This window comes from Eleutherodactylus coqui, chromosome 8 (genome assembly GCF_035609145.1).
Source record: "Eleutherodactylus coqui strain aEleCoq1 chromosome 8, aEleCoq1.hap1, whole genome shotgun sequence".
Classification (NCBI taxonomy): Eukaryota; Metazoa; Chordata; class Amphibia; order Anura; family Eleutherodactylidae; genus Eleutherodactylus; species Eleutherodactylus coqui.
Window position 1 is genome coordinate 68902017 of NC_089844.1, and position 22834 is coordinate 68924850.

The 22834-nt window shown below is 42.5% G+C and overlaps 1 protein-coding gene across 4 annotated transcripts in view; it reads right to left on the reverse strand.

The window, feature by feature from the left end:
* Positions 1 to 22834, reverse strand: part of OSBPL6 (oxysterol binding protein like 6) — a 257243-nt gene that overhangs the window by 15841 nt on the left and 218568 nt on the right. For 3 of the 4 annotated variants that reach the window (XM_066575780.1, XM_066575776.1, XM_066575777.1), the window contains 7 exons: positions 16512 to 16649; positions 14904 to 14991; positions 12273 to 12526; positions 9386 to 9523; positions 6772 to 6835; positions 4408 to 4486; positions 770 to 914 (listed from right to left, as the gene is read on the reverse strand). In XM_066575780.1, the coding sequence (XP_066431877.1) occupies positions 770 to 914; positions 4408 to 4486; positions 6772 to 6835; positions 9386 to 9523; positions 12273 to 12526; positions 14904 to 14991; positions 16512 to 16649 (906 nt within the window). The remainder of the gene's footprint in view (positions 1 to 769; positions 915 to 4407; positions 4487 to 6771; positions 6836 to 9385; positions 9524 to 12272; positions 12527 to 14903; positions 14992 to 16511; positions 16650 to 22834) is intronic. The other variant, XM_066575778.1, reaches the window with a different exon arrangement.

Here is a 22834-nt window from a genome sequence, read left to right on the forward strand (position 1 = left end):
ACGGCCGGCCAATATGCGCTCATGTGAAAGAAGCCTATGGCTGTTGGTCAATAGACAATGACTATACAAAAGTTTGAGGCAGATGTGGAAAAAATGCTGCAAAGTAAGAACGCGTTCAAATATAGAAGTGTTAAGAGTTTAGTTTGTCAATTAACAAAATGCAAAGTGAATGAACAAGACAGAAATCCTAATCAAATCAATATTCGGTGTGACCGCCCTTGGCCTTCAATATAGCAGCAATTCTTCTAGGTACACTTGCACACAGCTTTTGAAAGAATTCATCAGGGAGGTTGCTCCAAACATCTTGGAGAACTAACCACAGATCATCTGTAGAGGTCGGCTTGCTCAAATCCTTTTGTCTCTTCATGTAATCCCAGACAGACTGGATGATGTTGAGATCAGGGGTCCGTGGGGCCATATCATCACTTCCAGGACTTCTTGTTCTTCTTTACGATTAAGCCAGTTGTTAATGACATTGGCCGTATATGTTTAGGGTCGTTGTCCTGCTGCAGAATTTGGAGCCAATCAGACGCCTTCTATTTTTTTTTTTAATTCTTACTTTGCAGAATTTTTTACTCATCTAGGCTGACAACTAAGTATTGTATATTTTTTCTTTTAATATGTAGAACCCCTATAGGTTTACAGTCGATATTATCACTCACTGATGGGTCATACTATCAAAACTAGCAGCACATGATCTGAAAAAATGATCTGTAAAGTACAATTGCTATTGGTATTTCAGCCATGTATTGGGAGACAACCTCCATACCTTGATGAATGTCATCTTACACGTAGAAGCGCTGCTCCTTGTGTTTCGAATGGTGATCTCCCCGTAATGTTCGATCCATCTTCTACCACTGAGGATGTTGTGTATGCAGGTCGTAACTTTATTCCAGACATAACAGTCTCCATACCTGCAACAGCAAACAAAGTTTATTCTGCAAATACAGGATGATGATATTATGGCTCTTAATGTCCTTCTGGTCAGATAAGACAATACCGGAGTAATTAAGCCTGTCTAATAAAGCTTCCAGCTAATTATCTATTTTATTACTAGGCTGAAAATCTGACAATTGTGCATTTAATACACGTCAAGGGACATTTTCCATTGAAGGGTCTGTAAATAATATTTGTGCAATTCTAATTGTGTTTTCTTATATCAGCACATGCAGATTATATGGAGATACTGTATATCACTTCCCACAAAAGCGATCTATGCTGTTGGGCAGTTGTTGGCTATTCTGGCTGGGGGCAATTGTAGGTGGCACTGCAGGGCACATTGCAAAGAGCATACACTATGTACGGCACGGTATGGAGAGGCAGATTATGACTGGCACTATATGGAGAAGAACACTGCCTGGCACATATAGGTGACAGACTGTGGCTGGGACCATTTGGAGAAGAACATTGCCTGGCACTTCATGGGGACAAAGTGTAACTGTGACTATATGGAGAGGACCACTGCCTGGCACTGAAGGGGGCAAACTGGGGCTGGCACTGTAATACTGTACACAACTTAGATCCAGTAGATCTACATATCGAAGAAAAGGAAGTCCATGTTAGGGCTTATTCAGATGGGTATATAATAGTTCCGTGTGCTGTCTGTGTATTTCATGGATTGCATATGGAAATGATAACCCTATGAAGTTTTTTAGACAATCGATCTTTCAGGCAGACCACTGATGGTCCGCGTGAGAGAAATCACAGAATTTCCTATTCTCATTGCATCAGGGATGAGATTAGCACATGCAATGCCGAGGTCTGAGCAGCTCAGACAGCACATAGGTGGGTGTGTCTTGCGACTGAGATTTTCAGGTTAAGCATGCATACAGCTATGTGAACCTAACTGACATGAAACTTTTGTCGTTTATGCTTTCTCTTCAAAAATACATGGGGTAGACAAAAATATGGAAAATGCATGGGATTTTAATAGAGATGAGCGAGCATACTCGCTAAGGACAATTACTCGATCGAGCATTGTCCTTAGCAAGTATCTCCCCGCTCGGGAGCAAAGGTTCGGGTGCCAGCGCGGGTGAGAGGTGAGTTGCGGCAGTGAGCAGGGGGGAGAGAGGGAGAGATCTCCCCTCCATTCCTCCCCGCTCTCCCCTGCCGCTCCCCGCCCGCCGCCGGCAGCCACATCTTTGTTCTCGAGCGGGCAGGTACTCGCTAAGGGCAATGCTCGATCGAGCAATTGCCCTTAGCGAGTATGCTCGCTCAGTGATTTAGTGTAGTGAAGTGCTGTCCAGGGGCTGCGCTGCAGCTTCTCCTCGGCACTGTTCTTCTTTATCTCTTCTGGTCGGGGATTGAAAAAGCGCTGCCTCTGATTAGCTGGCGCTTAGCCAATCACAGCCAGCGCTTGATGAACCAATCACAGCCAGTACTCAATAAACCAATCACAGCCATTCATCAAGCGCTGGCTGTGATTGGCTAAGTGTCAGCCAATCACAGCCAGCGCTTCCAGCAGGTGGAGATTTTTTAATCCCCGGCCAGAAGAGATGAAGAAGCCCAGTTCTGGGGACCAGGAAGAAGCTGTTGTGGAGCCGGACAGGGCTTCTAAGGTGATGTATACTTTTTTTTTCTGCAGCTAGAGCTTATTTTTGAAGTAGAACCCATATATCAAGCCCCCCACCCCAAAAATCTTCGCATGTGGTGCTACAAAATCGCGGTATCACCGCAAGAAGCAAAGCGATATCACTGCGATTTTCTTGTGGTGATGCCGTGTCGCCCGTGTAAACGAGGCCTAAAGGAGATATAAGAGACCAGGAACAACATTTTTTCCCTAGAAACAGCTCCACTCTTGCCCATGGGCTTTGCCTGGTATTGCATCCTAGCCTCATTTACTTGGCGAAGCACCTCAGTATTCTGTAACATGTATTAATGCACAGATCTGCAGCCTCATACTTTTATATAGTTTCGGAACTCCTCAGTAACTTCCAATATTATAATTTACAGTACATGTATATTATCTCTTAACAGACATTGATTTTTGACATTTAATATGATAGCCTGTGTGCCCCATGCCTCCCAGATTCATTGGGACACTTCTATATGGGATTGTAGATATATTCAAAGCAAGAGCAATAAGTAACAGATTACATATATAGCAAAGTTTAACTTGTATGTAATAATGTTCTGAGACAACCTATCATAAGCCATTAAAATACTATTGTTCTCTTATCCTAATACAACAAAACCCATTGTAAAGTAACTCAGAAACAAACTGTGACAAAGAAAGTTAGCATTACACATTAAAAAAAGTCATGTTAAACTTTGCTGGGACTGTCACCACAATAGGGGCTCTGTGGCTTTCACGGTTATTGGGTTGGCACTTTGGCTGACATTGCTGAGCATATGAAGCATTCACCTCGGTGCAGTATTAAACTATGTCGGTTGTCATGATTGCTGCCAATAACCAAAAGAAAAATACTGGGACGGTTGACAAAGTACTTGGGTAAATCCCTGCAGCAGAAACCCTTGTTCAGATTCATGAATCTGAATGTCAGCAGCTGGGGAGATAATTAGAAAGGTGGAGATTAGTGTTAATTAGTTGGAGTGAGCTGTTGTAGAGAGGAAATCTGTCATGTAAATATTTTTACTCTCTTAGAGGCAAATTCAAGTTATCTTGTGGTTCATTCTGGTACTATACAACACGGCCCTCGTGTCAATCAACAGTGCAAAAACTCATCCTTCTCCGATGTAGTAACTAAAGCACCTACGTAATAAAACTGAACAGGATCCTGCATTGAGCAGGGGGTTGCACCCGATGATCCTGGAGGTCCCTTCCAACTCTACCATACATTGGATGGCCGGGGCAAATTCCCAGGTGGAGCAACTTTTTTACATTTTGAGAAAATATTTAGGGAATTTAGTTCTAGTAATGGACAGGTCTAGAGATGAGCGAACATGCTCAGTTAAGGAAATTACTCGAGCGAGCATTTTCGAGTAACTGCCTGCTCGTCCGAAAAGATTCGGGGGCGGCGGGGTGGAACGGGGGGTTGGGGGGGGGGGGGGAGATCTCTTTCTCTCCCCCCGCCTCCCCCCTGCTCACCGCCCCCCCCCCCCCCCCGAATATTTTTGGACGAGCAGGCAGCTACTCGAAAATGCCGATGTTCGCTCGAGTAATTTCCTTAACCGAGCATGCTTGCTCATCTCTAGACAGGTCCAGAAGTCTGGGGAAGGAGGGAGAGATGGATGGATATGAGATAGACAGGTAATTAGATAGATGAGATCGGATAGATGAGATCGGATAGATGAGATCGGATAGATGAGATCGGATAGATAAGATCGGATAGATAAGGTAGGATAGATGAGATAGATAGATAGATAGATAGATAGATAGATAGATAGATAGATAGATAGATAGATAGATCAGATAAATCGATGAGATAGACAGACAGACAGACTCACTTTGGGAGGGTAACATTCACTGTTCCAAAAGGCAGTATTTCCATGGATTTTCCCCAAAATTTATTTTTCCATCTGACATCTGAAAATCAAGATTTATGTTAATCAATCATCTCAAAAACAATATAAACAGAAAAATTCAAGTAATGAAAGGGATCATTAAGACCTCATTCATATCAGTACATTTCCCATGTATATCAGTTATGACATGTTCAGAAGGTCTTGTATAAGGAGCTAACGTTAGCCAATGTCCATTTTTTTATACCATCTCATATGCTCGATCGGAAGATATTATGGTCATATTGTTCCAAAAAGAAGGCAACACACTCCATAAAAAATACACAGCATCTGTATGTTACTTCCTTCAATCAAAGCAAGCAGAATTCTACATTGGAAATTAAAGAGTTCTCCTTTATTTGTCATCTATTAAAGCATGTCACATAGCATATACAAAAGGTACATGTCTGCGTGCGTACGAATTGTGGAATAAGAGTTCTTGTACAAAGCTTAAGTAATTCACTGTGGTTGGCATGCTCCATGCTGGGTCTAGGTCTTGTGTCTATTCTGAATAACTGCGATAGGTCCTCTTTGTTATGCATAGGTGGGCGCTATGTAGACAAGTGTGAACACGCCTGTTCCTCTCTGCACAGATCCCAGAATGTCCCCAAAATCAGTGTTTTAAATGGGTTTTCCGGGCAAAAACTATTGATGACCTATTCACAGGATAGATCTTCAGTAATTAAGGGATCCCAAGTGGTGGGTCGCCAGCGATGAACTGTTCACCTGGTCAGCTGTCAATGCAGAGGGCCCGACGTGCGTCATAGGGGACAGCAGTGGAAGTGCCCTAGCCAGCCTCACTACCATTGGAATAAATGGTAGCTGAAGCGACTATTAGGCCGCCTGCACACAGGTGTCCATGCGTACCCTGTCACTTTTGTTTTCATCTGGCTCGCTGTCGGACATGCGCAGTACAGACTTTTTGCTCAAACTCCTATTTTTCCCACATCCTTGCCTAGCGATGATGCGGAATCCGTAACCTTTCCACCATGTCAACTGTGGAAGGGCCGTGGATCGGACAGCTTCCATTGACTTCACCAGGGATCTCAAGAGGTGGCTCCCAGCAATTAACTACTGACAACTTACCCTTAGGATAATTCACAAGTTTTTTTCCCAATAAGGACCAAACCCCATAAGGACCAAACGCTGTAAGTTTATAGTGCTTAGCCCTGGGCTTTAATCCCAGCTGATAGTAAAAATACGGTGCGGGATTAAAGCTCCTGCTTCTGCAATGTAGCAGGAGCAGGTCAGGTCCTCAGATATCAGTCAGAGCTGAGGACCCGGAGCAGAAGGTTTTTAACCATTTCTGCCTTCTCTCTTCAACCTACATGGCGCTCAATGAGCTATACAGTGAATAGAGAAAGCAGAAGTGCCGCTTCCGATATTTGACTCAGTGATCAAGTGATCACCAGGTGCCCACAGCAGTGCTGCAGGGTCTTAGCAGACCGCTGACCAGCTCTGACAGTGACTACTGTCACTATAGGAGAATGTTTTTCTCTGTAACTGCAGCTCCTATAGATGCTCCAGTTACAGTGGAAAAATTAATAATAAGGATAATGTGAATAACCCCCAGGGGTCTTGTTTGGCATTATGGGGACATAAATGGGAAAAAGTGTACAAAGATAAGGAAAAAAAATACAGAATAAAATAAATGTGTATATATAAGCATTGCATTAACTGTCTGAGCAGCTCTCGAAGAACCAATCACAGCCATCACTTCCTGGAGGAAGATTTTTGACGTTGCTGAGTCGCTGCTTTGTTAGTTCATAAATCCTGCCTTCACAAAGCAATGGCTGTAAATGGCTGAGCACGGGCGCTCAAGCAATTACAGCCATCGCTTCATGGAGGCAGGATTTATCAGTTGGCTGAGGGCGGCATTGACTGGCTGTGATTGGTTCTCAAGCGCTGCTCAGCCATTCAATGTGTTGCTTGATGAACCAATCATAGGTATTGCATTAGTTCATCGAGCGCTGCATTGATTAGCTGAGCAACGCTCGAGAACCAATCAGGGCCATTGCTCCCTGGAGGCGGGATTTATGATTCCTGCAACTAGGAAGCGATCTTCTGTCAGCAGCTGAGGACTGAATCAAGTGCACTGGAGCTCCGGAGAGCAGTGGGAGGACCCGACCGAGCCTGCTATGTAAGTATAATGAAACATCCCCCTAAAATAAGACCTATGGCGTCTTTTGGGGGCAAAAATTAACGTAAGACAGGGTCTTATTTTCGATAAAACATGGTAGTTCATACGAACTCTAAAACCCCAAACCTTCCTATTATTGTTCTTAAATAGCAGATTATCATCGCCATTACCTTGCCAGAAGACAAAATTCTTTGACTCACAGTGACAGGCAGAAATTGGGGGGTGATGGCTAACCTGAAAAAAAAAAAACAGAATACGGTCTTACAACAGAAATGGCTGAGCTGATAAAACAGCAGTTGTGTTAAAAAATGATTTGGCCCGTTAGTCATATGGGTGTACATAGCTCTTTAAAGGGGTTTTGTCATTACAACAAAACCCTGTCAACCTGCTCAGCCCGGCCTAAATAAAAAAAGAGGAAAGAGAGCATACTCGCCTATCCTGGACCCCCGGGAAGCAGCTGATTGGCCACAGACGACACCTGACTTCCGCCGGGCCGTCAACCTGGAAGTCTCCGCTGATACCGGCAGTGCTCTCAGCTGCTTCCCAGGGCTCCAGGACAGGTGAGTATGCCCTCTTTTTTAATTTAGGCTTGGCCGAGCAAGTGGACGGGGTTTTGTTGTAGTGGCAAAACCCCTTTAAGGCACTGCAAAATACGTTTTCTGCTCTGGAGAACTCAAAACTACTATATTATATAGCTGCACATTCATAAATGGACACTTGGAGCTTATTGCAGAGGATTATATAAACCAGACCTGCTAGAATTAGTTGCTCACCAGAGAAAGTAGTGCTCAGAATACAACATGGCGCTAGACCAGGAGACAGAAAGTAAGTATACAATTTTTTTTTGCAGCAGGTTAAAAGGCAAGTCTGTGTTTCACTTCCAAGGACCAGCAGCTTCTTCAGGCCATGTTAATGCACGGACATTATTGTCTTGACAGAAGGGTACAAATAGATAAAAAATATGTATAATAAAATGTTTATATATTTTTCATCTATTTAATTTATATTATTTTGGAATGAATACGAAGTTTTAGCTTTTTATTCCAACTTAAATAATAGATTAAATCAGTAATATTGTGATTTTGGCCATGTATGTTGTTTTTTTCTATTTATTCATACTATTTTCCATTCTTTTTTCAGTGGTTGCGGAGGAGTGGTGTTGCTGACTTCTGACGCGCTACTCTGCTGCACCTGCCTGTCAAGACATAGATGTCCATACTTTAACTTGCATTAATATGGCCTAGAGAAGCTGCCGGTTGGCAGTAAAACGGGTAGACTTGCCTTTTAACCTGCTGGAAAAAAAAGAGTTCTATACTTACTGTCCTGTCTCCTGGTCCAGCGTCATGTTCCGAGGGCTAGTTGTTCAACGGTTATCTTCCCGTATAGGAGAGGAACCGGCAACTGCACGCTTTATCTCATTCTTCAATGTTGAGTTAATCCAGAAACCACGGCCATTGAGACTTGGTAGTGGTGGGCATGTAGTGTGCCCCCGCCTATTATATCTGACCTCTCCCCAAAAACCAAGACATACTCTGTCGTGCGCACATCCATATAATAGTACCGCTAAATGTATGTATCTTGTATTATTTCTCGACAGTACTGATTCTTCATGCAGAAATCCAGCTGGTATAGACTTGTTAGGGCAATGCTACCTGGAAAAAAGTATTCAAAACAGCTCTCCCCCTGCTAGAATAAAATTGTCTCTTTAGCGCCACCTATCTGTGATTGTCATGTAGAAGTGCTGTCTACAGATCAGAGTCGCCAACCTGACTTTTAGCTTTTCGCTGACGACATAGCTAAAATTCATGAACAGCTAGCATCTTTTATGGATACATAACAAATTTCAATCCTATTCTATTTCCACGACACACAGAAGCCCCATAATAATAAGGAAGTCTAGTGAGTTTATCTTTAGAAATGTGGGGGAATGGCTGAAAATGAGCAACCGACTTAAAGGGAATGGATTCCCGAAGGAGCTTGCATTGCCTTATAAGTCTCCTCACTTCCCTCCTAGGTGTCTTGTCACATACCTTCTAGATGCTCTCCTTAAAGAGAGATGATACTCTTCCCGACTCACGTCATAAGTCTCTCACTAGCTAAGCCAGAAATCTACTACAACACTGATGGGGGCAAAAATCCCGAAACAGCTGTCTGTATGGTTTTCTGGCTTTTGGCCAATTCCCAATCATTGTTAAAAGACCTGTATAAAGGGTCAGACATTGATTTGCAGGAATGCTGCCATCCAATAGGTGGCGCTGCAGAGGTATTCTTCCATTTTATTTGCATAAAAACAGTCTATAGACAAACTGCTGTATAAGCATCCTTGTGGCTGATCAAAAATATGCTGTCGGTGCAGCCAATGGGAGACCTCTAGGGTTACAGAATTCTCCATCCAGGTTTAGGTTTAGTAATTTTAGCTTTAATTGCAAGAAATATACAACCCAGTAATTTAAATCATAATACTATGCATTTAGTAACGTTCACACGTGTAAAGATGAAAGAAGAGTCATTTAGGTTCTGAATTCTAAGAACCGTCATATTTTTACATTCATTTAGTTTGATGGCATACTGCACAAATTCAATCTATAAACAACTTTTAAAGCAATTATTAAAATGCAGCGTGGTGTCTCTGGAGTATTCTGCATTATAATGTACTTTACTCTTAATGTTAGAAGCATGTTGGGAAAATTGTAGTCAATTCTGCCATCCCAGCTCTTGGATGACAGTTGTTCTGTAAGGAAGGTAAAAGCTCTATTATATTCTGGTGTCACTGATCAACTTCACCTGTTCGGAAAAAAATCGAAATCCTTTGTCCTCTCTTACACATTCATAAGTCTCACCGAGCACAGGGTTGAAAGGCTTGCTCCCGGCTCGGTAATATGTGGCAGCATATCCTGAGACTGCAAATGCAGCAATAAGGGCCTGAAAGAGAGAGTACAAATCTTAATTTACCTTGACACAATGTTAGAACCTGATGTCAACATTCGGAGATACTTGAATACATCATCAGTACAGCAATGTAATGAGATTTTGTACATTTCAATAGAATTGCCTTAGAACTTCATGCCTTCATGACCGTAGGAGTTTCCCAGTTCCATCTATTTAACAAGTGAGTCGATATCTCCAATCACTAGTTTGACTAATCAGATTTGGATTAGATGGATGTTATCAATGATGAAGGGAATACATTGCCCTCTAGTGAGAACAAGACCACCTTTGAGATAACTAAAAAAAAATTGATTTGTCCTCCTCTGTAGCAGCTATACTTTGCTAAAGTACCAATTTTGACAAAATTGCCACAATTTGTGAATCAACAAATCCGAGATTAATCAGAAAATCTATCTACTAAAAGCTGCCAAAGGAAGTTGGAAGCCTAGAAACACTGCCAGTCTGAGATCATGTGTAAGGCCTGGTTCACACAAGCGCTGTTCGTGCGCAGTATAGGCACGTGAAAAAGATCGCGGCTATACTGCACTAAAGATCGCATGAACGGGTGAATTCCAGCTATTTTAATTAGCCTGTTCACACAATCCGAGGTGTGTAGTGCATGTTTTCCAGCTCCCATAGGAGTTTATGGAAAGCATGCACCAAAAATAGGTTAGGTCCTATCTTTTCTCTCACCATGTACCATATATGCGAGCTTTGCAGTCGCATGTCCTATCATTGATTGGTGAGAGAATTTAGCGCGTCTAAACATATTAACTCTTGTATAGGAAACCATTGGTTCTAATAGACGCCATCTTTTCAAGCGCGTCTAATGCACTAAAACAACGCTCATGTGAACGAGGCCTAAAAGGGTGAAATATATACTGCATTACCTGCCTTTGCTATAGGTTGTAATGACAATTACAGGTAGAATACTGCACCCCTAGCTACTACCATAAGGCTATGTGCACATCTGCATTCGTAGGCTCCATCACAGAATCGGAATGAAGTGCTGGATGAAAAAGTCCTGCATACAAGACTTTTTCAGCCGGTAAAATGCTGAATGGCCAAACGGAAACCAAATGGACCCCATTATAGTCAATGTGGTCCATTCTGCGACACTCAGTTCCATCATAAAACAGGTCTGTTTAGCCAAGGGATTTTTCATTCTTCCTCCAATAATGGAACAGGAAAACGAATTCCCCTTAAGCAGAAGTGAACATAGCCTAAGTTTGGCATATACGTCCTTCGATTCAGGGTATAACTGCCCTGATTGCACCGTGCTGGCTCGTTTTCATTGGGCTTCCAGTAGTTTGGCGGCAAGAATAGAACTGTAGACTGCGCTATTTTTGCAATCAAAAATACTTGAACCCACGATGAAAAATCGAAATGTGCGGGTATTAACAGGGTCTTTTAACGGTCAACGTTATGCAAGGTCACTGTTCTACAACCTGAACCTCTCTGGGAAAATATCTGTAAAGCTTTTTGCTTCAATTTAAAAGCATCCATATATAAGTATAGTAACATAAAGTAAGATAGAAAGACTTTAGGCCTTCCATTATTATTGCCATGACACAGTGAAGTCTGTCATGCATTCTGTGGCTTATGTATCATTAATTTCACAAAAAGATCTCCAGTGAAGAAGATATAGCACTGATCAATGGGGCACCATGAACAAATTGACCATAGGGATCGGTAAAGATTAATTATTGGGTCAGTAGATACCTTTCATATTGCAATTGAAGTGTTCTCAGTATTTAAAGGGGTATTCCAGGCATGTATTATTGATGACCTATGCTCAGTACCCGCCGGTCAGCTGATCCTCCGGCCTAGCGAATATTTGCACTGGTGGTTAGAACCAAAAGTGTAATACGTGGTTTTACTCACATTGAAATCAATGGGAATGATGCCTTCTATTAGACTTCAAAGTCTCCTTGTAGTCAGAGTAGCAAGTGTAATAGAAGGCATCATTGCCATTAATTTTAGTGGAAGTGAAGCCATCTGTTGCACTTCCAGCCCTGATCACCAATATGGTTGCCCAGCCCTGCTGTACTGCCAGCGGCCGAAGGATAATCTGATCAGCAAGGATCCTGAGTGTCAGCTTCCCATCAATCACCTATTGATGACCTATCCTGAGGGATAGTAAATGTCTGGAATACCCCTTTAACCCTTTCCAATCCAATTTGTATCCTGGTTTTCCTAGGTGGCTTACACTTTTTCTGCCGTTATACAACGGCGCTATCTGCTGGCTAAAGCCAGTACTGCATGAGGTGACACGTTGGATAGGCTCCGACAGCAGAGAGGCTGGCAATATACAGTAAGAAAACCCCGACGGACGTCTTCAAACATCGGAGCTGTACAGCCTTAAATCATGTCTTTAGACGTCAGACAGTGGATTGGAAGGGGTTTAAGGAAACCTGTAATGTCCTCTGAACCCAATAAATTAAAGTTATGAACTCACGAAAGAGGGGCTGTTAAGTCCACGGGTGTGAGTTCTATAGTTACCGGCCTCCCTATTCCTTCACTCACCACTCAGAAACCCACCACTGACTGGTAGCTTTGCGGACAGACAGTGAGACAATGGGGAGGTACAAAAAAAAAATATCACACCTTTGGACTAAACAGCCTCTCTTATGAGCGCATAGCTTTAGTTTATGTGGCTCATAGGACATAAGAAGTTCACTTTCAATCCTAATGGATGTTTTATATATATGATAGATATCCCAGTGATACTGATATACTGTACCATGCGTTCATGAGGATCATCTATGTCTGCAGCCTTATCTAACAGTTCACTGTACTCTAATTCTTCACAAAGGTGCTGTAAGGTATTAAGTGGTTCATTCAATTCTACAGGCATGGAGACTTTGGACAAGTCTTTGCCAATGTTATTCCGTAAAATATTCCATAAATTGATATTGCTGGTATCAGGCGAAGGAGCAGGTAGACTGGTTCTTCGTCCTGTTCGGAATGCACCACCTAAAAGTTCTCCATTGAGAACTGGATGACAAAACAAAAATGTTAAAAACCTAGAAGTGTCTTAAGAACATCTAAAAAATGCAAACATGGACTATACAGTGACCTGTACAGATGAAAGTGACCCCCCATACCTGGAGAAACAAAGATGGTCACACCAGCTTCTCTGATTGCCTAATACATACTGGGCATTAATTTGCATCGTTAGTGACATAAGACACTGCACCTGCTTTGATTACCCATTGCTGTCCACATGGACAATGCTGACCACTTAGAGCAGCATGTGGGATCTTAGACTACTGATGTATACCACTGTGTTTCCCCGAAAATAAGACACTGTCTTATATTATTTTTTGCCCCAAAAGAGGTACAGGGTCTTAAAATAATCATCTAGAAGACGAGACCCTTGTGCTGGTCTTCATTGCTGCTGCAGGCTTCCGTGTAGTCCTGAACGCTGACAGAGCAGTTCTTCCTGATAGCGGGGCTTAAATACCCCGCCTAAAGCAAGCTAATGCTCTAATTGGTTAATTGAGCGCCGCATCAGCCTATTAATCAATCACAGCCATTCATTGAATGACATCATTAAATGGCTGTGATTGGTTAATCGAGCGCCGGCTCTAATTGGCTGACACGGAGCTCGATGAACAAATCAAAGCAATCGCTTGCTGGAGGCGGGGTATTCATACTCCACTACCAGGAAAAAATACTCTGTCTGCATTCAGGAAATGGAAGACTGCAGCAGCGAAACAGCCGAGTGCGAAGGACCGAAACGCCGTCTACTAGGTGAGTATTGTTTTGGGTCTTTTTCATGTAGTGTCGCTAGGGCTTATTTTTTTAGGTAGGGCTTATTATCAGGGTAGGGCTTACTATCGGGGATAGAGATGAGCGAACGTACTCGTCCGAGCTTGATGCTTGTTCGAGTATTAGGGTACTCGAGATGCTCGTTACTCGAGACGAGCACCACGCGGTGTTCGAGTCACTTGCATTTTCTTCCCAGAAAAGTTTGCGCCGTTTTCTGGCCAATATAAACACAGGGAAGGCATTACAACTTCCTCCTGTGAAGTTCCAGCCCTATCCCACCCCCCTGCAGTGAGTGGTAGGGGAGATCAGGTGCCACCCAAGTATATAAACTGGGGCTGGCCGCGGCTCGCCACAGATGCATGCTGAGAGACATTAGGGAAAGTGCCGTCTTGCTGTAGCTGCTATAGGGAGAGTGTTAGGCTGTTATCTTCGTCTTCAAGAACCCCAACGGTCCTTCTTAGGGCCACATCTGACCGTGTGCAGTACTGTTGAGGCTGCTTTTAGCAGACCATAGCGTCCTCAGTCTGCAGTCATTTTTACTGAGTATAGGGGCAGTACTGGTGAGGCAGGGACAGTGATACAGGGAAAGAGGTATACTGGCTATATAGCCAGTGGGCTTTTTCAAAAAAATTGGAAAAAAAAAATCTTTAGGCTGCCTGTGACCGTGTACAGTTTACTGCGTGTCTGCTGGGGGTAGTAGTCGCTCATTAATACCCAGCCTTGCGCTTCGGAATTGTTACTGGGGCCTGTCTTGACTGCTACTATTACTGAAATGGAACTAAGACTGTGCTCCCCCTATACTGCTGCTAGTGATATGTTACTGGGGCCTGTCTAGACTGCTACTACTACTGAAATGGAACTAATACTGTGCTCCCCCTATACTGCTGCTTCGGAATTGTTACCGGGGCCTGTCTTGACTGCTACTATTACTGAAATGGGCGGTTGGGCAGCATGTTACCCAGGAGAAGTGGCAGTGGAGTGTCATGCAGGCAGTGATTGTGCTTTGTTGGAGGTAGTGTGGTGCTTAGCTAAGGTATGCATTGCTAATGAGGGTTTTTCAGAAGTAAAAATTGTTGGGAGGGGGGGGCACTCTTGCCGCTATTGTGGCTTTATAGTAGGACCTGGGAACTTGAGATGCAGCCCAACATGTAGCCCCTCGCCTGCCCTATCCGTTGCTGTGTCGTTCCCATCACTTTTGTGAATTTCCCAGATTTTCACAAATGAAAACCTTAGCGAGCATCGGCGATATACAAAAATGCTCGGGTCGCCCATTGACTTCAATGGGGTTCGTTACTCGAAACGAACCCTCGAGCATCGCGGGAAGTTCGACTCGAGTAACGAGCACCCAAGCATTTTAGTGCTCGCTCATCTCTAATTGGGGAACACGTTATGTACAATGTGCATCAACTAGTGGGAGCAGTGGTTCGAACATCTTTGTTTCTCCAGGTTGGCAGGGTCCCTTTAACAAGAGAGCATATTGGTTTAATCTCTACAAGACAAAGCTGTATTCATATCCCACCACTGCAGATATGAGTTGCAAAAGGACGACAAGAGACAGAGACAACAAAAAGACTGAATCAGAATATTATGTGGGAATTACTTTGACGAGACACATTATCAGCAACACTGGTGTTGTCTTCAGAGATGTTATCACTGACATCACTAATGTAGGATTCGTCATCTGATGCCTATGAGCAAAAGAACAAACCAGATAAGCACAACTTAAAGAGACTCTGTCACCATCCGTCACAACCCTATCTGAGAGCAGCATATGGTAGTGACAAGCACACTGATTGCAGTGATATGTCTGCTGTATGTATCTGTGCAGTAGTTCAGGAGAAACTGGCATTTTCCAGTAGTAGCACATACATAGAGGACTACAAGAAGTAGTCCTCGGTATTCTTGGACAGCAGCTAGCCTTGCCCAACCTGCCATCCAGTTACTGATTGACTGCTGTCTGCCTATTACTGTACATAGAAAGATAGCTGTTAATCAGTGAATGTAAGGTAGAGAGAGCATGGCTAGCTGCAGCTCATGAATATTGAGGACTACTTACTGTAGTCCTCTATACATGTACTACTACTGATAAAATCCAAGTTTCTCCTGAACTACTGCACAGATACACACAGCAGACATATCACTGTAATCAACATGCCCATTACTACTTGTGCTACCGTTAGACGGAGCTGCAAAAAGATGGTGACAGATTCCCTTTAATTCATTACTGCACTTTATTTCAAGGACCGACAATGTATGAACTAGCCTTACTGTTTATTTATTCAGCGATTCATAATTATGTAATATACTGTTAAAAACAACCAAAAAAAGTTATTTTTGTAGTGCTGTTTTAAATTTGCAATTTACCTTAAAGGAGAATATAACTAAATCACCTCCCTCTTCACCAAGAATGTGGGCCAATACTTTCACTCTTTCGGGGTTATTGGGGAACCAATCACTAGAACTACAACTACTCTAAAGGTACCTCTACACAGGATGACTATCAGCCTAATCATCGCTCGGAAGGAAGAATTCAAACAATAGTTGTTCAGTGTAAACATGGACACCGACAGGGTGAAGAGCGATGAGCCGATAGTCATTTCATTTCAGCTTACCAAAAAAATTGTCGCTGGTTGATCAAAACTCGTCTGGTGTAAAGTCACAGGCCTTCGTATTTGAACGCGTTGCAAACAAATTTGCATGGAGATCTCCTCTATGAACAATATTTCGGCAAACAACTAATGAAGAGTCATCACATGCTACAACAAGACTATCTGAACGACAATGGCTCTGTCTAAAGGTTCCTTAAAGAGTTTCAGTTTAACTTCTCATATAAGACAATGAAATAGAGAAATAACTACTTCTGGGTTATGGTGGCATCATCTGGTAGACCATCAGACATGTTTTTGTATTTTTAAGTATTTCTATAATCTCAGAAACCCCTTTAAGGTCAATAGGCCCTCGAGGAAAGGTTGAATATGCTTTGTGCTTCAACTTCTCACCATTTTCATTATAGGAGTATAAAAAAATCCTTTATACATCAAGAGGCTGGAAACCACTACAGACGTATTAATTCTCACAGCTGAGGATTTGCTACAATTATATAAAAAAATCCAGGTATTCTTCTCTGATCTTATCAGCCTGGATTCCCTCTAAAGAACTATGAATCCTTTACTTCTAGTACACTCATTTGGCAAGGGACATTACTCACTTCATTCTCTGAAGAGCTGGCGGAGAGAAGAACCTCTTGAGCATCAAAGAATTCAGACACGGATTCCGACATGGACAACCTGCCCTCATTTGAGACCTGTTGGGATAGAGGCAAACTGACATGGATTTGCTCTCCAGTCTGCAGTGGGAACAGAAATACATACGAGCAGTCAAGGCTAGCAGTATTTTAAGAGCTCAATCAAAAGTTGTAATGTAAAAGATTTAAAAAAAAAAAAACAAAACTCAAACGTGTCAACTACGACTTTTATACATATCAAAAGTATATACCAATATGTCAAAATGCTCATCTAAAATTGATTTTTCTTGTTTTGTTGCCTTGCCCAATTCGAGAGCCACGTCCTAGCAACCAGAAACGTCCTTCTTTGCTTGTCCAGCCCGTGACTTTTCTGCTTTGGTGGCAATGGCGGCATTAGGCTGCTAAGGTGAAGGGCGCTTAATAATGTCATCTGGGCTGGAAGCCTATTTAAAGGAGATTCGTCTTGCCATGCTTTGCCTGCTAATGGAGGTTCATATGCTGTCCTGACTCAAGTTCCTTGTCCTTTTGTTCTTGGTTCTACTTCTTGTTTAACCCAAATCTTGACCATGGCCTTTTCGTGGATATTGCTCTCTGTTTTGCTCTTGGGATTATTCATTGGCATCTGTTCTACACCAAGCTCTGAACCATGACTCTGTTTCAGACTATCTCATCCCATTCTCTGGTCTGTCTTATCCTTACTTGCTTCCCTAACGAAAACCATCGGCTTTGTTCCTGAGTATGCCAATATTGCATCAACACTACCAATCCAAGACTACTCTGAGCACCTTAGGGAGCCTCTGGCAACAAAGTCCATACCTCCCTTTGGAGGTTAAGGGTAAAAACTAAACGATCAGGGTTCCCTTAGAGTCTACAAGGTTTTTTGCCTAGTCTTTTGCTTTGTTTGCTATGTATTCATTTTAACAGAAAAGGTTTGGTCCGGTGTTGGCCAGTAGAGCAAAATGTGATTGTTCCCAGTAAGAGAAACCAAGTAATCTTGTAGATATGATACCTTTTAATGGCTAACAAAAAACATGATGTTACAGCGAGCTTTCAGATCCTCTCAGAATCCTTCCTCACTTTTACAATGTGTACTGTAGTAGGTTTTACAAAGCTACAATAAGAAGTAGACTAATTAGTACATGTCAACATATTTTAAAGGGAACATGTCAGCAGATTTGTGCTGCCCTAACCACTTCAGCATGAAATATCGACAGACTGCTCCATTGCCTTGGACTATGTGTTATTCTGATATGCTGCAGAGTCTCAGAGAAAATATCATTTAAAAAAAGCAGGGCATGGGAAGATATGTCAGCTCGGTGTCTCCCCTGCAGCTTCTTCTTCGCCTGACACGGTTTGATTGGCAGGACTCTCCCTATTGCCAAACAGTTTATTGTAATGAAGGAACCCATCAGTATTTCAAAAATTTGCTTCCAGGCTCCCTTTGAAGTTATTTTGAGCAAAAATCTAAGTTCAAATTCAAAGGAACATTTTAGTAAATGAATCTGGAGAAAACATCCAAGGTAGAAGTGCCCAGAATTAACCTGTTCGATAATGCACCATTATGTTAGGGTAACGCTTTAAACACTCTTTAAGATCAGAAAATGAGCTAGAATACATCAGTAGGTTATAAAAGAGGCCCAGGGTGTGTTATATGGCTTCTTTGATAATCTATTCAAAATCCATAAAGACATCCTCTGTGTATATGTGCTATCACAGCATATAAACATCACAGAGAGGGCTCTCCCATTCAAGTCCTCCTTTATGATCCAGAATGGATAGTTGGTCTGTAGAACTGGTTTGTCCATGCATTTAATGTAATATTATGCGTCTCCTGGAGTAGCTGCAGGATCAACTCCATTAATGGGACTCCTAGGTGCCGTTATTAAAAGGTGTCGTCCCTAAGTGTTAGGTCTGAGTTGGATGCATTGGACATACTGTGATATGCTGTACCAAAAAGACAGATTTACACACAATATACTAGGGCAGAGGACACAAGATGTTTATAATGACATCAAAAAGGGGGTAAACAGGAAATCTGACCTAAAAACAGAGCACTCGCCCTGATGAGGGTGACCCTGACTCTCTCTAGTTGGAAACAGGCATGCTACAATGTGCAATACACTTATTTAAAACTGGCCTTAAAGGGGTATTGCCATCATATAAGGTGATGGCATATCACTAAGATATACGATCATTTTATGATCGGTGAGGGTCTGACCTGTGGCAACCCCACCGATTGTGAGAATGAAATGGCTGCAACTCTGGTTTAGCAAAAAATATATCTAGTTAATCGGCTAATTATGGATCGCTCACTGTTAGCCAGGGATTCCAATGCTAAAGTTCATTACTTGTTCAAAGGCGATCTCACCAATTGTGTAGATAATAATGCAGACTAATTACTGCAGGGCATTTCTTGCTCAACTTGTTAAAAAAAATATCTCCCAGGCAGCTTTCTTCTAGCTAGCTAATTAGTATCAATGAAAATAATAGTAACCATTATATTGCAATCATGGTGTCAATATTGCTTAGAGATAAACCATTCTAACAGCTTTACAAAATAACCCTAGCCTCTACAATTAGCTTCTTTAAATATGAAGTTTACTTTGTAAAGAATTTAATTGCATTTAGCCTCAAAGAAACGCTCATGTTGTTCAAAAACATAATAGTAAAATTACTTAGGTATTCTAAACACAAAAATGCAATCAGTTATTACAAAAAGCATAGATGACAGTTAAAAAAATACTGAATAGCGTTTACAATGCCCATCTTTTACTTATGGTGTATGGTTGCACCGTAGTGACACGAAGGAAATCTTATTTTTAAACTGTATTTCTGTGCCTCAAGATTATAGATGAGCGAGTATACTCGCTAAAGGCAATTGCTCGAGCGAGCATTGTCTTTAGCGAGTATCTTCCCGCTCGAGAATGAAGGTTCGGGTGCCGGCAGCGGGCAGGGAGCTGCGGGGGAGAGAGGGGCGGAACGGAGGGGAGATCTCTCTCTCCCTCTCCCCCCCCCCTACCCCCGCTCCCTTCTGCTGACTGCCGCTACCCACTGCTCCCCCGCGCCGGCACCCGAACCTTCAGTCTCGAGCGGGGGAGATACTCGCTAAAGGCAATGCTCGCTCGAGCAATTGCCTTTAGCGAGTATACTCACTCATCTCTACTCAAGATCCTTTACTCTTATCTGAAATTTTAGGTAATTTTCATATGGGATGCCAGTTGACGGCTCCTCTAAATGGAGAGTTGCTCTGACAATTCCCCCCCAAATTTTTGACCATGTAGAGACACCACAAATAACCATGGTGCTTGCTGGTGGTTTTGTTTCTTGCAGCCCTGAGATAGCACACAACACCAAAAAATCTCAACTTACTGGATATTCAAGGGTGTGAAATGAAGGTGGGGCTATTAGCTATGATATTACCTATGCATATATCTATGTATATTATTGCTAGATTAAATACATATTCCTGACAGAACATTTACAGAGGTCACATAACTGTGTTCATAGAATCATGGGATGGTAGAATTGGAAGGGACCTCCAGGGTCATCGGGTCCAACCCCATGCTCAATACATGATCACTAAATCATACCAGACATATGTCTGTCCAATCTCTGTTTGAACACTTTCATTGAAGCAGAACTCACCACCTTCCATGGTAACCTGTTCCACTCATTGATCACCCTCACTATCAGAAAGTTTTTTCTAATATCTAATCTGTGTCTCCTCCCTTTCAGTTTCATCCCATTGCCTTAATTGTGCAAATGAGAATAGGGCTGATCAGAGGAGTAACTTGAAGCTTCTGGGCCCCAATGCAAAACCTGTAACAGGGCCCCGAACTATAATGCTTTATTCATAGTTCTGGGCTCCCTATATGGAGAAGAGAGGCCTTATGGCCCCCCTAAGGCTCCTGGGCCTGGGTGCAACTGCATCCCATGCATCCCCTATAGTTACGCCAGTGGGGCTGATCCTTCTGTACTGTGACAACCCTTCAGATATGTGTAGACAGCTATTAAGTCTCCTCTCAGCCTTCTTTTTTGCAAGCTAAACATTCCCAGATCCTTTAACCGTTCCTCATAGGACATGATTTGCAGACTGCTCACCATCTTGGTAACTCTTCTCTGAACTCGCTCCAGTTTGTCTATGTCTTTTTTAAAGTGGGGTGCCCAGAACTGGACACAGTATTCCAGATGAGGTCTGACTAAGGAAGAGTAGAGGGGGATAAGTACCTCACGTGATCTAGACTCTATGCTTCGCTTAATACATCCCAGAATTGTGTTTGCCTTTTTTGCTGCTGTGTCACATTGTTGACTCATGTTCCGTCTGGAATCTAGTAATATAATATACCATATAAGTCTTTTTTACTTTTTTGCTGACCTTTGACTGGTTGATGGGCTAGGTATAAAAGGCAGGTCCTGTTCCTGAGCTCTGGTGTGACTCAGCAGCTTTTACAGAGAGCAGAGAGCCTTGTGTGGAGTGAGCTGTCTCAGCACTACTAGGGAACTGGGTTTTCCTGCACCAGAGAGAGAGAAAGCACAACTTGGATTCCTGGAGTGGCACTACCCAGCTGATAAAATGTGAGTGACAGAGGAAGGTCTTCTGATCATCCAAGGAAACGTCAATTACAGACTACAAATAACAAGCCTTCACTGGGAGAAATACCATCAGGGAGAGCAGATAGACCGACAGCCAGTATCCAGATATTCAAGTTTCAGTGGTGTGTATTCTTGAGTACTATCACCCAGACTCTTCACCAGTAAAATGGTTTGTTTTGACTTCATTAATGTACGGCCTTTTCAAAGATACTGTACTAATAATTTGTTCTGGGGACAGTCACTGAATATTTCAGTTAGTGGGTTTAGCCATTTGGTTAATTGAAGTTCCTGCAAGACTAAGTTACTTCACAGGAGTCTTCTATTTTCAACCACCATCTATAGAGCTATTTACCATTGGCCAGGGTAAAACATTTATTGACTGTGATAATTCTAGACTGTGTGCATAATATTAACCCTTTCCAATCTAATTTGTATCTTGGTTTTCCTAGGGGGCTTACTCTTTTTCTGCCTTTATACAACGGCACTATCTGCTGGCTAAAGCCAGTACTGCAAGAGGTGACACATTGGATAGGCTCCGACAGCAGAGAGGCTTGCAATATACAGTAAGAGAACCCTGACGGACGTCTTCCAACATCGGAGCTGTACAGCCTTAAATCATAATGTCCTCAGACGTCAGACAGTGGATTGGAAAGGGTTAAGAACACCCAATTCATAGGGTATGGACTGAATTCTAGTGTTGATCAAACGTTAATAAACTGTATTGTATACGAATAATACTGTTGTATGTTATCACCATATTATTCTTTATTGTACATTCAGGAAAGCATTGTTCTTTAACTGAACTAGTGTAATTCCTCTCCATAACCGACATCATATTCTGCACCTGCAGCCTGTTACACAGCTTAGTTTAGGATTGACTAACGCCAAAATTAAAATTTCAATTATTCTGTTCATTGCCATATGATTTTTACTAATTATGGAAAATTATAACTTTATTTAATTGCAGCAAATGGCATATTACTGAAATGGACCATCCCTAGTTCATCAGTGGTGATCCCACTACTGGGTTCCCTAGAAGGTAGAGCTCCCTGGCTCTGACCCTTCTTCCATAGAGGATCTAGCATTCACAGCAGTCTGCCAATATTCAACCTACAGCTTAGCAAATTGCAGATATAAAAAATTAATTAGATATTCTGAAAGACTCCCTAATAAATATTACAATGGAAAATATCCCTTTTTTAACCATAGTTTCAATTTTAACTCGATCTTCAGGATGGAGCTATTTTTTTTCTTTGGAACAAAATGCTAAATTTTAGGACCACAATTCTTGTAGAAGAAACAGGGATCAAAATATGTTGACCCGTCTGTACTGTGACTCACTCTTGTTCTATATTTTGTGACAGTGCAGTAGCAAGAGTGGCCTGTAGAGGGCCTCTGAGCACAGTCACTGTGTTTGATTTAGTTAACCTGCACCTGCAAGGGTGCGGCTACACAGTTTAAATGTTCCCTCCCTCACAAAACTCATGGTCCTTGAAGCTGTGGAGCTTAGGTCCAATGAGGCCTGTGGGGCTTGAGGTCTATGTAGACCTGGTGCTGGTCTGTGAGGGACCTGGAAGCACAGAGCGGACACGGGGTAGTCGGCCCCTCACTCATCGCCTGTCGGGGCGAAGTCACCTTCCTGGAAGGTCCACTGGAAGACACGGTATGCGTTGCTGTGAGCACTGTGGTGGACA